General features: G+C 36.6%; 1 protein-coding gene across 3 annotated transcripts in view; it reads right to left on the bottom strand.

Annotated features, from left to right (window-relative positions):
* Positions 1-12,892, bottom strand: part of BMP5 (bone morphogenetic protein 5) — a 55,510-nt gene extending 42,618 nt beyond the window's left edge. The window contains exons 1-2 of one of the 3 annotated variants that reach the window (XM_082756841.1): positions 12,323-12,892; positions 11,738-12,105 (exon numbers count right to left, since the gene is read on the bottom strand). In XM_082756841.1, coding sequence (XP_082612967.1) covers positions 11,738-12,105; positions 12,323-12,333 — 379 coding nt within the window. In that variant the 5' untranslated portion in view covers positions 12,334-12,892. Of the gene's footprint in view, positions 1-11,737 lie in introns of all 3 variants that reach the window. The other 2 variants (XM_082756842.1, XM_082756840.1) reach the window with 2 other exon arrangements.
* Positions 12,893-16,158: the final 3,266 nt, after the last annotated feature.

The following is a 16,158-nucleotide window of genomic DNA, read 5'->3' as shown; positions in this document are numbered from 1 at the left end:
ATATATATATAGACATAATGTTTAATGGTATATCTACTTATTTCCTGACAAACTACTTACAAAAGCAGTATCCTGGGTGATCGCAGAGTTCTAGGACTACTGCCCTAATCTTTGGTAATAGGCCTAGTTTTTTATAAAGTAATTCAGAACTGTCTGTTGCCTATCTACAAAACTGGAAGCGTTATGGCATCTTCTTTTCAGTTTTGTTTTGATGAGACCACACTCCCTGCCTGAAGACAAGCTGAACCAGCAGATTTTAATGGAGCCCAGTAAATCTCACTGACCAAGGTGACATAACATTAATAAAAGAAGCTTCATTCCTGTATGGCAGCAAATGGTAATGCAAATGTGAGATGAGCAAGTCTGGATTTTTTCTCATAACTTATTCAGGAGCTGTCCCCATTGAGCCCAGCTTTCAGCTCATGTGTGTGCCTGTTTCACTCATTTGATGAACATCAGGTTTCTTCTGTACATACACATTTGCTAGTATCTTTGCCTTTCTAATGAATGCGTGTAAATATAGACTAAGTAGAACACAACAGCTGGGAAACCAAAATGGGGGGAAAATATTGTTAATCCTAATGGCATCAGTCCCTCCATTCTGACCCAGTGAATTGCAGTATGAACTTAAAATACTTGGTATTCACTCCTTAGCATAAACTGTCTCTGGATATTTCATTGTTGGAATATATGGCAATATACATATGTATATATATATTATAAAATATTATTTAGACTGTACTTAATATATATATATAAATCTATCTCCTTGTAAAATGTGGTCTATATACAGCCTCACTAACCATGATTAATAATTTAATGTCTTAAGAAGTGATAAAAAGTACCACTTTTTGAAGAGTCACGTGGTTAAATTAGAAACTGATCTCAAAAACTATAAAATGACATTTATAAAGCAACATGCCAAGTAATCAAAGAAATTTATTCTGAAAAAAATACATAATATTAAATTACTTTAATAAAGAATATTATATTGTGTTACAATGCACGTACCTCCAAAAATTCTGAAAAAATATATCAAGTATTCTTGAAGTTCATCATATTTAATAGTATGATTTCAGTTATACCTACTACAGGATAACACCAAAAAGAATTTAAACGTTATGATCTTTTGGTTGCCTTACTATGATATTCAGCAAAGTCAGTGTTTTCTTTTTAGTCATATAAGCTTGTAATTTAAATCAAGATATAAAAACATCAATCTGTGTAAATGCTACTGGGTATAGCTGAACTGCGGGTTTAGCCTTTGCCCCCCTGAAAGTCTTGGTACAGATTTTGAGCTTTCGCAATAATTCCGTTTACTTTGTGTTGTGAGAGTCATGGGCAGTACTGTATCAGCCTACAGCTTCTCAGCACAGCACCAAGTAGCTTGTTCTTTTTTTTTTATCTAGAATGTGACACATGCTGCATGATAAACCTTTTACAATAAATCCATAATTATGTGTAGTTCACAGACAATTAATTCTTCATGACACTTCATTCTCCAGTAAGTCTAATTATCAGTGTTTTAATAAAATAAGAATGAAGGTACATTCCTTTGCCTTGTGTTTTTTAAAGTCTTGGGTCTAAACTTGTACTTGGTATTCATCAGCACTGTTCTACTGACATTAATAGAGTTGAAATATTAAATCAGTTAAGGATATGTATGTGTATGTATGCTTATATACATCATAGACACCACCTGTGTTTTTATTTTATAGCTTCCACTCTTTTTTGTCTTCATTCATTTTAGGAAATGAATTTAATACAATCTGTTTGTGAAAAGTGAGCTATGAAACAACAACAATAGAGAGAGCATTTTTATCTCATTTTTATATATCATTTTTACTGAGAAGACAAGCAATATGGTAAACCCCAAGTGTTTCAAAAGACATCAACTATAATGACAAGCATTATAAAATATGAAGTGTTTGAAGATGCTTTCTGAATCTTTAGAATACCCATTTTCTAGAACTGCATCTGTTTCTGGGTGTTGATTTGTTTTTATTTTTATTTTTCTGCAACAACAGGAGATAATTGCTGCTTTTTAATGAACCCTTAGACGTTCCCATAAATCATCAACTCACAGAAAATCTTGTACCAAATATTATACAACTCTCAAGCTCATGGGAACTAGCAATTCTAGGGAAGCATAAGGAACTCTGAAGTTTTGGAAAACCACAGGGAGATTGCTTGTGGTGACAGAGGCTCATCTCTTTTATCTCATCATATGTGAACTTCAGCCCTTGCAGTGCTGTTGATAGGTTTCTCACTCCTTCCCTGATCTCTTTAGAAAAAGATCCAAGCTGAGATTCAGAGAGGAGAAGCCCTTCTCAGAATAATGAAAATTGAGGAACTTATTCTGAGAAGTACTAAGGATCAAAATGGAGCAGTTTAATGATCAAATTTTGCAATCAATTGGACAAAGCACAGCACTTATTGACCTAACTAGGAGATTACTCAGCACCTCATACCACTGAATTCTTCTGCTGTTTTAGTCTTCAGCTCTTTGGAGCAGATCCATAAACTCTCCTCCTTATTTCAAAATGTTACGACAGGATGTAATTAAGTACAATTAACAAGGAGGTCAAACGGTCATCTGATAAACACTGGCCCAAACAGGCAGCTTGAAAGGTCAGGGCTGCTAAAACCACATAGTACTGATGGGAAAGAATATTATGATTTAAAGGGGAAAAAATCCCAGTGACTAAAACTGAAGAGATTTACATGCTTGCTATATTACATACACACACTCATGCACACACACTGATATGCATGCACACGTGCCTCAGAGAGGCACCAATCTATGATATGGGAACAAGAGCAAAACTAATCACATGCTCGCTGTTCTTTACACCAGGTCTGAAAAGTCAGATTTGGTGCTTTATTTCTAGTATTTGTTTTTCTCTTTCGTTATTTTGCAAAACCGTCTCTTTTAAGAACAGTAAAAAGTCTTCTTGTCCAGGGCTTATAGAAGCCCTAAGATCCTTACAGAAGGACCTTCCCAAAGCAATGTCCCTGCTGTCTCATCATAAATCACCACAAAGACTACAGCTGTCACGTTGTTGTATACTAGGCTTGCTCATGCTCCATGGTCTTTATTATCCACACTACCACTTACTCCTCTTTAAATCATATTCTTTCACATCAATACTATATGTTTTTATCCACACCCATGCTTTTGATTTCTCTGCTAACTTTTTTTGCAAAGCATGCCACTAGAATCCCATGGCTCCAGACACCAGTGCCATCTGGTACCACCCACCTTCTGCTCCAAAATCAGACTCACAAAACATTTAGCAGCCCTGCTCTTTCATCTCCTGCAGACCAGGTTTGCCTGGACTGAACTTAAAATCTCTACCTCCAAAACTGATGCTATCCATATTGTAAAAGTCCAACACAACACTTTTTTGGGAACTTATTTTGAGGTACCTTACAACTGAATATTTCATCTCTACTTCCCTCTCCTTTTTTAAAACATGGGATATTTTAAATGGGTATACCTAGACAAATTATTATTAATTTATCACTGTGCTGGATCATGGCTAGAGATTTTCAAGAGAAAATGAATTAAGTTTCATAAATTTAACTATAGTCAAATTTATGAGAATTAGAACAACAATAATTTAATTCAATAGGCACAGACTACAAGAGGGATTTTACAAACCAGGTTCTCGTGGGGTCTGAATGGATAATATTGCTAAGCCAGTAGAAAACAAACCTAATAGAAATTTCAGCTGTTCAAGTTCCTGCCACCCCCTGATCCTTCTCCAAAAACAAATTTAGGTGAAATTTTGCTTCTGTAGAGCTACCAGTTGTCAGCTATGGATATATATCATTTGCCATCACTAGCTGTCTGGTTTAGCTTTCTAGGCTGTGACTCATTAACTGTTGTCTCGATTTGCCCTGCATTACAATGGGAACAAAGAGAAGCTGTAGTCTGGCAAGGTACCACACATGCCATTGAATTATATAATTATATAATAGTGGCTGACCTCAATCTATTGCACGCGAGCAGTTGCTCAAAAAAGAGTTGGAAACTAGAAGTTTAGATTCACCTTTTGGAGCACCTCTTAATAATCATAGGAAGTTTCTGAGTGGGGAGACACACTGTAAAACCTCTCCTTTCTGGTTAGTTTACAGTCATTTTTTTATATTGAAACAAGTTCATAATCCAGTCCCAAACAAAGCAGCTCCTGCAAGGTGTACCCCACCCACCAACTCAAATAATGTAGTTGTCAGGGTTGACAAGTTCTGCCTGCTGTAGCACTTCTGTGTTTTATAGGAAATTTTAACCAGGGGTGTTATTTTAAGAGATGAGCAAATGGGGAAACCCCATGGCCTAACCAATAAAATATGAACTTTAGGTGCAATGGAGCACTCATAAATATGACTCAGAACAAGGGGATTCATTGTTTCTCCCGACCCCTTTTAGCTGCTCCTCTGATCTCAACCTCTCTGTGTGCGTCATGGCAGCCCTCATCCTCTAACCTGCGGTTTTTAAAAGCTAGCTTCTACGTTATTTATGGCTGCCAACCTTAGTAGCCCGTCTGTGTACTCCCTGCACACAGGATGGAGGTGGGGAGGGCTGCGTTTTATTTTGCAGGAATGAAAAGTTTTGCCTGGGGAGGTTGAGGTAGTTGCTCTGCCACGAGGGATCATGAAGAAAAGTGTTCCCTTCACCTGCAAAGCTTGCTGGAAAAGGAGACCCAAACCCCCACTCATTTTCTCTTTGATTTACTCGTCATCCATATTTATCATGTTCTCTCTCATTTTCTCCGCTGTGTGTGTCTCGCTGTCTGTTTTCACCTTCTCCCTACCATTAAACTCCCCTCTTCTGTCCCCCCAAATTCTCTAGCATTATTGGCCTGCACAATGCCCTCAGTGCTGCAATACCGTGCCCCATGTGGGGCTCCCCAGTAACACCAGTGTCTCCCAGCCCATGCCATGTCTGTCCCAAAACTTTCTCAGGCCCACTGGCCGCTGCCTGCTGAGAAGAGGCCTCTACTCCCTCTGTGGCCTGTACTGTGCTCTGACATTTTCTTCTCATTCCTCCATCTCCCACGCCGTCGCCTGGTCTCACCACTTCTCTTCCTTTAATCCCTTCTCCAGCCAAACGCCACTGACATAAAATTAAAGTTCAGTGACCCTGCCCAGACGGAGGGGGCTAAAGACAAGGGAAAGGACAAGCAGGAGAGGATGGGGGAAAGTGTGGGAAATAATTATTAAGTCTGGTAGCAGCCAGAGCTCTCCTGAAGCCCTGGGGAGCCTTTCTTTAGCTGGAGGCTGCAATTGGCACTTCATAAACTGTTCATTCTCAGCTATGTGGAAACACCAGACGACACCTAGCATGATCAGACTATAATCAATCAATTTTCTGCAAAACTCTATTAGCCTGTGGGCCTGTGAAAGCAAGCTGAAAGGAACTGCCATGGCTAAAAAGAGAAGAGAAAGGAACTGCCCATCTCGTAATTACCCCCATAACTCAGGCAGTAAGCAGGCAGGTAGCCATGGCGAAATTCCTCGCATAATTTAACATCCAGAGAAAAAAATAACAGAAGCAGTAAGTGTTGGAGACCACATATGTGCCAAAGTTGTCCCGTTATCTAAGCATATAAACTGGGGTTTAGGAGGAGAACCAAGAGGATTTCCATCCAGTCCATGGCAGGCCAATTCCTCCCCTAACATCCTCCACACAGAGGCGTCTCTGCAAGCCGCCCTCCTTCTCTTTCATGGCTAGCCAGAGTCACTCCAAGATTGTGTTTTCCTGGGAAAATATGTACTGTACAATACATACAATCCCCACAACCCCACCCAAAGTCTGTGTTTAGTCTGGAAAGCAGTGCTTTCTAAAGAAGCAGCGGAACTGGGTCAGCCATTCTTCCCAATGGGAAAAATATTATTAACAATATATATTTATACATATGCATGCATATATATAGCTTTTCACCATGCACGTCTAACCATCTGCTAAATCAGTTTCTCTTCAGTTATCTGCAATTTCTTTCAAATCTGTCGGCAAGGAAAGTCAGACAGTTTTATGCCCCAGTTAATGGAGAGCTTGACATTTTTTTGGCTGGGTAAATAGAATAATTTACTTGGATTTAAAGTGTTAACTTTGGCAAAAAAAAAAATTAATTGACAGTTATAAAAACATTATTTGGTAAATGATATTCATGGATAGCACACAAATCTATTTTGAGGTAGAACTATATAGTTCATAAAGTTCATGTAACATGAGAGATTTCAAAGGAAATATAAAATATTTCAATAGAAAACAACAAATGTAGTATAATTCCAAAAATGAATATGGAGAAGAATATTTCTTGCTTGAAATAAAAAAAAAATCCTAACGATGTGTATCATTACACAAATACTGGTTAAATCTGCCTAATGAATTGTAAGAATTGGGTGAGGATTTTTAGGGAATAAAATGAGTAAAGTCTGTGAGTAAAGCCCTTTTGTTCTATAAATGAATAAATAAATAAATAAAAACATGTTCTGTAAAAAGTTATCTTAATATTTAATTTCAGCATACAGAATGCTTCCATATTAAAAGTTATTTCTAATGACTGATTGGGTACCAATGTGACAACAAATTATTTCATCTCACTGATTGAGTGACTAGAATTTTATCAAGGGAGGGAAAAATCAGGATTTCAAGATACCAGTGAAGTTAAATCAGACCCACTGGATCTAATTTCCTTTAGATTTTAAATAAAAGAGTGAAAAATACTCTCTTACTGATTTTGGGTTGCCTTTAAATAGCTTCAAGAACACACTCTCATTTTTTCTTGGTATTAATCCAACTCCACAAATAAAGACATGGGGTCTACTTTTTATTTAACAAGTTTTATCTCTGTAATAGCATCTCTCTGTCCACAGCAAGATAATAGCACTATTTCTGTCACTTTACTTAAGGCTGTGTCAATATTTTCATTAGAAGTCTGCATTTTACAGACTAAAACTGTACCATAGCCAAGGAAATTCATGTAAGGTTAAAATTAAGACAGCAAGATATGAAATTGAGTGGAAAAGAAAAAAAAAAAAAAAAAGAATAAGAAAGAAAGAAAGAAAGAAAGAAAGAAAGAAAGAAAGAAAGAAAGAAAGAAAGAAAGAAAGAAAGAAAGAAAGAAAGAAAGAAAGAAAGAAAGAAAGAAAGAAAAAGAAAGAAAGAACTCATGAGAGAATTCATTCTTAAGCTTTGAGGGGAGAAGTTAATGATCCTGTGGCCTTTTTGCAAGTATCCTTCAAACCCAACTCCCCTTCCACAATTCCTGACATTTTATGGCTTAGCACTCCATATCCCTCACTGGTGATATGTTAGCTGTGAGGGGAAGCTTGTAGAAACTGAATTAGTTTAATTTAGGAAACTAGCTACTATATACGCTCCAGATCTGATTGCAGTTAGCAATCCTTTCTTTCTCAGATGTAATGCAAATATGTTTGTACAGGTATTCAGTGTGGATTGATATACTGTAGGTTTCTTAAAGCACTTCTATAAAAGTTGTGCTCTACCATGTTAGCATTCTCAGCTGAACACAATGGGTTGTAAATCTTGTGAATTTATGTATTTGCTCAGTGTTTTAAAGAAGAACATAATCTTCAAGGCAGTGTATGACCTTGGGGTAGAGAAACTAAAGAAATATGAATGGCTTTCTGTGCCTTTAATAGGCAACATTCCCCTGGATTTCCCTGTCTGATTTAAGAACTGATCACAGTGGGTGCGATTTTAAATTATTAATTATATTAATTAAGATTGCAGGATCACACTGAGTGTGAAGAAGATAAGGTGTCGTTTGATGGTGCATTAATTACTTTAAAAATCTCCATAATATTGGCATTGTTATCTAAATTAGCATGGGTAGGTCAAAGGCACACATTTTATAGTGATCTTCACATTTGAGTCTCTGGGATTAATTTTAGATGCTAAGAACAAAAAGCTTGACAGAAAAACACAAAACTTTTATATATTTATCCCCTATCATATAGAGTACAGATCAATTCACAGGAAAATATGCAGAAAGAAGTTGAGCTGCTTAGCAAATGCAATATGTTTTGAGAAAAATTTACAGATGTGTTGTAAACAAATGAAACTACAGAACATTTGAATTGAATGAGAAGGAACACTTAAGTCCAGTGGATTTAATGATCACTATGATGCTGATGGAAAATTCAGTCCTTGAAATGCTTGAATGTAGTTTTTTAAAAAGTGCTGCTGTTTCTCCAAGTCTCAGGCATATGTATGTTTTTCATACAATCCCTCTCTTTTGGTGAGAGGTGAGGAGTGGGAATGCTAACATTTATCTTAACAAAGTCCTTCCCCAACTAAATTTTGAGTGAGCAGAAAAGTGAGTAGAGCTACATGAGCATTATTCGTCTGTTCTCTGAGGAAAAGGGTATCCTATATATGTCATTTTGGGAGATCAGCCAAAAAGAAGATGCCAGAACTCTAAACAGTCAGGGATTTGCAACAATATAACAAAATATAACAGGATAAAAAACACCCAGTGAGGAAAACAAAGTCCTGAACTTGTAGGTGATATAATCAGATCTTTGAAAACCCCAGTGTATTTAGTGGAGGATTTATTCTTTGACTGCTGGACCAACCCCAGTTAACTCTTCTGCTACAATCATCAATATTTATGGAGAGCTGCCAATGCACACAGTCTTATACAAAATACAGGACAAGGCATAGTCTCTGTCTTGTCGTATCTTTCAAGAAAGAAAGAGATGGAAATTCTGCTATAAATTCCAGTATAAAGAGCAGGTGTTTACAATTTCAACTTCAGGAGAAGTAAATGCAGTCTTGTTTTTCTCCCTGGTTGCTTGACAGTCTTATAATTGCAGTTCCCTTGATGATTATTTTTTAAATTTGCTTTGGAAAGTGAGGTATTTGCAACTCTGACAGGTTGATTTTTATCAAAATTAACATGTAAGTTCCTATTTTTAATCTTTAATAGAAAAATATTTTAAAACTTCATTTTTAATCTTACTCAGTCTTTTCAATCTAATGCTTCATTATTCTTATCAAACATCTCAGCTACATATTTCTTGTTTAAATAGATTTGTCTTAAATTATTATAACTGGCTGCAATTATATACAAAAGTTTCAATTAAAAATATCAAGAAGATTAATAAAGCTTTATAATTACACCTTATGTAATTAATGGTGTGCAAGTATGAACATGGTGAATACTATTTCCAGAGCAGATTAATTTGATGCAAGTTGACTGAGGCTTCTAATCTAAAACCAGTTGAGTTATTACTGCACTGCACCAGCATTTATTGATTTTAAGGTACAGTGTTAGTATTCGCTTATCACTGCATATTTTCCCCATTCTACATTAAAAGAGCATGCCCTCATCTGTCACAATCTTATATGGCATAAATCATATTAAATGGTTACCTGTTTCCATGATTTATTTTGTTATTATGTTAATTATACTGAAACATAGGATTGTTTAATAAAAATGTTGAAGCTAATCTATGTCAGTCGTCAATATTTCTTATGCAAGCTACATGGTGGAATATGTGATAAACCACAATAACCAATGTGTATGGAAGGGAATTTGTAGTGAATTAAAGTTTAGCCTCACTAAAAGCTGAGGTATATTTTAATTTTACAGAGGTCAAACAAAAACTGATATTTACTTTTTTTTTTTTTTTTTTTTGGTAAGTTAAATGAGTCTATTAATCACAACCACTAGAAAAAAATAACACATCTCACCCCCAGTTTTCACAGCTTAGAAACATAAGATGAAAGATAGACTTCAACTTCTCCAAATGACTTTCTCAAGGCAACACTGCCTTCCAAACCAATTGAGACAAAATATTAGAAACTTCCCAGTCAAAGTAAAGCAGTGGAAACTTGTAATCCTACAGTGAGGAGTTTTATCTGGGAAAATGCAGCGGATTCAGGCCAGTAGATATCTGACACTGACCCTTCAGAGACTTATACTCATGCAGTGCAAGAAGTCCTCCTGCAATCAAAGATGTTTCTTGAAATCAAAGGCTAGTTCCCATGTAAATAGCCATCAGTGCCATTGATGAAATGGTCTGAGACATATTTACAGAGGGTTTTTCTCAGGACACTTGAGGAAAATTTTTACAGGATCAGGGCCTTGTCTAATGCTTAAGAGATCAGAGCATTTATCATTTTTCTTTACAACATTGCCAATTCAAATTCAATGGACTCCAGCTATTATGAGTGAATCAAGTCGTGCAATGATAACTTAAAAGAAATATACAGATAAGGAGTAACTCTTTCTTAAGGATGAGGCACATATTTTCCAAAAACAGGAATTTCTTTTTCTTCTAGTCTGCTATTTCGGAGCAAGAGCAAAAAGCAAATGAATTTAGAGTTTGGACAAATGTTACTCTTAAGGAAAAAAGATCTCAGAATTAAACACCACCTAATCTGCCAAATAATTAATGAAAAGTAATTTTATTGTTATGCCAACTAACTCTAGGGTATCATTTTCCTAGAGTTTCGAGTTGTTGAGGAATTTAGTGTTTGGAAACATTTTTAATCCTTTTGCAGGGATTAAAGACCTGGTAGACATAAAAGATACAGAGTGTGTGTGATAATCTGAAGGTATTTCAGAACATGTGCCATTGTTTAAAAAGTTTCTACAGAATGTATTATCCTGGAAAGCAAGGTTTTATCAGATTTTGTATGAGCTTACTGAGTAACTTCAAGCTTTCAATTAAATCTCCTGCTATTCAGATCAAACAAGAGGTTTTTAGATAGCTTTATGAGTCCTGCAGCATTTAAAATACTTATAAAAATAGTAAATACATTTCATGAATTATTAGCAGCTTTCTTAATGAGATTTAAGTTGCTTTCTATTAAAGAAATCTGTAACTGCTTTTTTAACCACAACATAACTGGTGAGCATGTTTAGTATACTCAGAAGCCAATATAATTTAGTTTTATCAGGTTTTTTGTCTGATTTGAAATAATTTTCAAAAGCATTCCTTGCTTGCACGTTTCTGGTGTTTAATACTCTATTTGTTATTTAATTTATTAATGACAAAAATTGAGAACCATTGCAGACTCTGAGCACCATGGCAGTGTAATAAAACACAGCCTGTGGTTATTAAATAGAAATAACAAAGAAACAGCAACAGATTATTTAAAATCCGGCCATCCAACTGAAAAGATAATAAAAATATGACTCTTACAAACAGAAAAAAAAAAAAAAAAAAAAAAAAAGCCCTAAATAACCTAAGAAAGTTTTGTTGTTTTTCTTTTTTTTTTTTTTCCCTAGAAATGGAGTAACTTTTCCCTCTTCATAACATTCCGGGCTTTAAAATATTAACAACTGATGTTTGTTCATGTCTGAGCTTTAAACAAAACAGTAAGGGAAATAACTGAGCAATAGGCATAAGTGTTTGAGTTTTTGAGATTTAAAAAAAAAAAGGAGTTAGTTGGCCTAAGGCTAGAATTTTCATTACATCAATGAAAGAAAGAAAACAGAAGCCAGCAGAGGGGAGTTATAGAAACTGACTTTATATAAACAGTGAGAAAAATCTTTTTCCATGGCCACCTACAACGTAGCTACTTTACCATTAGTACAACTTTTCTTTTGCTAGTGGTGCAGCAGCCAGGGCCCAATCCTGCTCTTTTAGAACAGGTTATGCTCCGGCTGAGAGATTTGCCCCTCTGAGCCCTCCAAGATCAGGCTAACAGTTAGTCAAACAGAGCAGAAACAACAAATAAAAAAATTCGACCTACCTAAATTGACAAAGCTCATGACCATGTCAGCATCATTCAGAAAGTTGGTGTCGTGCAGGCTGGCTAAGGGAGGATTCTGTGTGGTCAGGGGGGTCATGCGAGATAATTGTATTCTCCGTGAATATCCATTTGGAGAGGCAGGGTATCCTTTCCGTATCCCTCTGCTCTCCCCTGCCATGGATCCCTTTAGTGAATACTCCAGCTCCTCAGTATCCTCTTCATTTGTCATGGCATTATACAGGTCCAGCATGAAGAGGGGTGCAGATGAAGCCTGCTTTCCTGGTGAAAATGGTCTGGGTCTGTGAGGTAGACCCAGGATAGAGAGAATCTCTCTCTGAATCTCCCTTCTCTCATGGTTCCGCAGCCTCCTGTAAATAAAACTCGAATGGACATGATTGTCTCCTAAACCTCCCTGTGCGTGACCCACCAGAACCCAGCAATTCCAGAGCAAGCCCACGAAAGCTTTGAGCGCAGTTAGGTTCATCTTTGAAAAGAAAAAGAACAAGGAAAAAAAAAATCTTTTCTCCTACTTGTTTTGAGTTCCTATGAGGTCTGCTTTCCCAGAGGCTGAAAAACAAAATTTACCTATTCTTCATGTCAATGTCATCTCTAAACGTAACATCTTTGGTGCTTTCTCTCCCCCCACCCTGTTTAAATATTATGGAATGTGTCAGGTTGCAGTTATTTCTAAGAAAGCTGAAATTCAGACTTCCAATTTTCCACTGTTGTTATCGTTTTTTCTGCATTTATGGAGCAGAAGACCAGTATTTTGTCAGCTGACCTAGGCATTCCTATATAAACCTTAGATAACCAGGTCTTGGGTGGGGAGCTGTATTAGCAAGAGCTGTTCTTCTGACACATTGTAGTTCCCAGAGTTATCTTCCCTTCTTATTCTGAGTTCTTCGTACACCTTGCGCTCTTCCCAAGATAAAATCCTGAGTCACAGATTTGTCTTGATCTGTACCTTGGTGGTGTAACACATATTTGTCCAGCAGCCTGGTGATAACTTTAACATCTTTTGAAGCGCTTGAGTGTTAAGTAATTCTAAAGCATGTACTAATCAAATTAATGTGGTGCCATGAATTTACTTGAAAAAAAAACCTTCTGTAAATCCATTCAACCCTTTTCAGCTTCCCAACTGTTATTTCCAACTCTAGCAGGCACAAATATAACAGCTCTCTTCAAGAGAGATCTAAAGACTAATGTAAGCACAACCCTGCTGGGAAAGAAGAGGCTTCTCATTGTAATTTGAAACGGGTATAGCAAAAAAGTCCTTAACCCTTCTGTTGCCAGACAAAGCTTTAACCCCCCCCCCCCATAGTCCCCCCCCAGCTTACAGTAATATACCTAACTTGCCTATCGACTGCTTCTTTTCCTGCCAGCTTGCAGAATATCCCAACAAACAATTTTAATTTTAGCAATTTTAGGATATGTAGATAGCTGAAGGCATGGCGTAACGTGGAAGCTCCTGCGAGCCTACTTATGAGTATATAGTTTCATAACCTTGAATATGAAACCCTTATAACAGACAAAAATAGCATCCTATTAATTCAAGAAATGTTTATATTTTAGGTAGGTTTAGCAAACGAAGGTGACCTTTTTAATAAACTCTGCAGGAAATTTTGTCGGTTAGGCTTGATTCACTCTTCTCTAAAAATGACGGGAATGCACTCCGAATGAAAACAAATTTATTCAGCAAGTGAGATTTCAAGTTGTGCATAGCCAACAGTGTAATTAAGGGTTATAGTCACAACTTTCATAAGCTGTAATTTGCAATGATAATTTATTCAAAGTAGATTTTGACTCATAAACTGTTAGACTACATTTCCCAGTAAATATCAAAAGCTGAGATTTAATCCCACAACCTGTTATTAACTGGAGAAAGAAACAGCTTGACTGAAAGAAAAAAGAAATATTAAACAGATTTAAAAACTGCTACACATGCAGTTAAGATTTAGCTTAGGATTTTATGACAGCCAGCAACTTGTATTTTCCTCTCTCTAAAACAAAATCACAGTGTTAAATTTCATACTGCTCAGATTGTTTGTGGTCACATTTTCTCACTCCTAAAATTGCCTCAAGTCTCGGGGAGATTTTCCTTTGAAGGGGGTGGGGGGTGGGAGGAGGACAAAAAAAAGTTAATAAAACACACGACGCTGAGGAAAAAAACAGGTATATAAAATGCATCCTGTCGGGTTTTCCCTTACATGACTCGCACCTACTCAGCAAATCACACAGTCCTTGAGTAAACTTGGGAGTGTGACAGCAGTACAGTCACACCCTAAGAAGCCAGGAACAATTTATCTAGTATATTAAGTACAAATGAGCTTTTCTCATATATTGTGAGTCCTGGTCTACATTTGCAGTCCAGTGCAGCTATCGTTAACATATAGCTGATTCTCTCCCATAAATCAGCACATATAAGACATAGACAATGCTTCTACCAAGGAAGGATTTATCTCATACTAGACCTGCTGAATTAACACTGAAATTAATTAAGCTATTTAGCAAAAGTCCTATTATACTTAGTAGAAAATCAAAATATGCTTTCTATCCTCCTCATTAAGGTTTTTCCTCAAAATCCATTTGTTACAAGAAAACTGTTATTTCAAGTTTTGGTTTGCTTTTACTTGTTCTGCACAGACAGTTGTAATGATACATGGGACTTTACCATACATATGTCTTTTTTGAATCAGCCCATCATGTATTTTGCAACAAGGTTTATTTCTCTTTTCCAGCAATGTATTTCCTTTTTTTCCCTAAGCATTCATAAAAGCCAGTGGATTGATTGCTCAGAGGATTTAAGTCCTCAGCCCATCAGTACATCCAGCAATAGAAACTTCCTATATTATCCCACTAGAGTGTCTGGCGTTCCACATTTAGTTAATCTTTTCGTATTTAAAAAGCCAAAAATGCCCTCAAGTTTGAGGATGCTTTTATGTTGTAAACATATTTCTACACAGAAACTGAGGAGGAAAACATACAACCAAGTAATCATCTGTTTGATGAAAACAGCTCCTGCTATTCTCAGACAGAGCCACAACCAAAGATGCAAACTAAATACAAAGGATTTATTTTACAGCAACCTCCCCTACACCAAACATCGTTGCCTAGAACGTAAAGATAAAAATATTTTTATTAGTATAAACACAATGTCCTTTTGTAATAAACCTGTGTTCCACAAACAATCATTGTTAATGTGGATATCTCATATATGGGAGATATAGCCAGGTCTAAAACTGAAAGCCTTTGCTAGAGAAATGAAAGGACTCTGTAATAGCTGATAGGTCCCATTTCATATTTCCAGTATGAGTCAATTTACTTCTAAAGAAAAACACCACATACAATTTCAGCATGTCAAGATATTTTATTTGATAATACATAAAAACAGATTGGCACAGATATCTGGATTCAGTTTAGGTTGGGGTTCAGTTTCAAAGTCACCTTAGATCTAGGTTTCAAGTTTTACAACAAAAAATTATTTGAAGTTGTTTGCATAATATTAAAACTTTAAAAAAAATATCATGTTCATGCCATTTTCAGATGCACTCAAATCTAAATAATAGTAGAGGTCAGTATAAAGAATTGACCCAGAATCAAACCCATGGATTTGAATAAGATGCCCCAGAGATTTCGGGGTCTAAAACTGAAGTTCTGGAATACAAAACACACAAATGGATCAACTTCCTTTTTTTCCCCCAGATGCTCAACCTGGAAGCATCATAAGAAATTAAATGACCAGTGCTCATCCAGTCCTTACAAAAGCAAGAAAATAAACAGGAAAAACAGGACGACTGCACAAGTGAGCTCACATTAGGGACAAACCTTTTTGGTAGAGGAGCATGCAACCTTCAGAGCACCTAGAGGCCAGGGGCTCGGAGTCAAGGAAGCAGCAGAGCACCATGCAGGCAATGCAGGCAGCATGAGGCCGAAAGCAGTTGCACCAATTTCTTAAATAATTTAGCATATATGTACAGAATGAGTGAATTCAGAGCTTATAGCATCTGTACCAACCAAAACACTGTTAGAAAAAATATTATAATGAAAGTCGTGAAACCTGGGGTTACAGATCTCACCGGTCTTGGATTGCAATGGATCATAACACTGCAACAGTGAAAAAAAATAATAAAATTATCCATCAGGCTACTGCAGTCATTAAGGGTGCAGTTGTTTGTATGGGCAGTGCCTACCACTCAAAAATAAAATCAGCAGACCAAAGGCAGCATCCCACTAGATTCTCGCTGTCACATCAACCGTGAGTGATTCAACCCAACAGTAGGTCTCTGTAACTGCCTGCCACATGCAGAACAGAATAGAAGGCTGACCCTCTCAGAGAAATCTGCAGCCTGACTCTGAAGCCTACACATGCAAGTTGAGTGATTGTGCTGGCTCTTTCCCCCTTAAAGACCAGCTAAATTTGG

The sequence above is a fragment of the Aythya marila genome, assembly GCF_965140915.1.
Source record: "Aythya marila genome assembly, chromosome: 3".
Taxonomy (NCBI): Eukaryota; Metazoa; Chordata; class Aves; order Anseriformes; family Anatidae; genus Aythya; species Aythya marila.
Note: the sequence above shows the minus strand (reverse complement) of the source record. Positions and strands in the feature narration are given on the sequence as shown.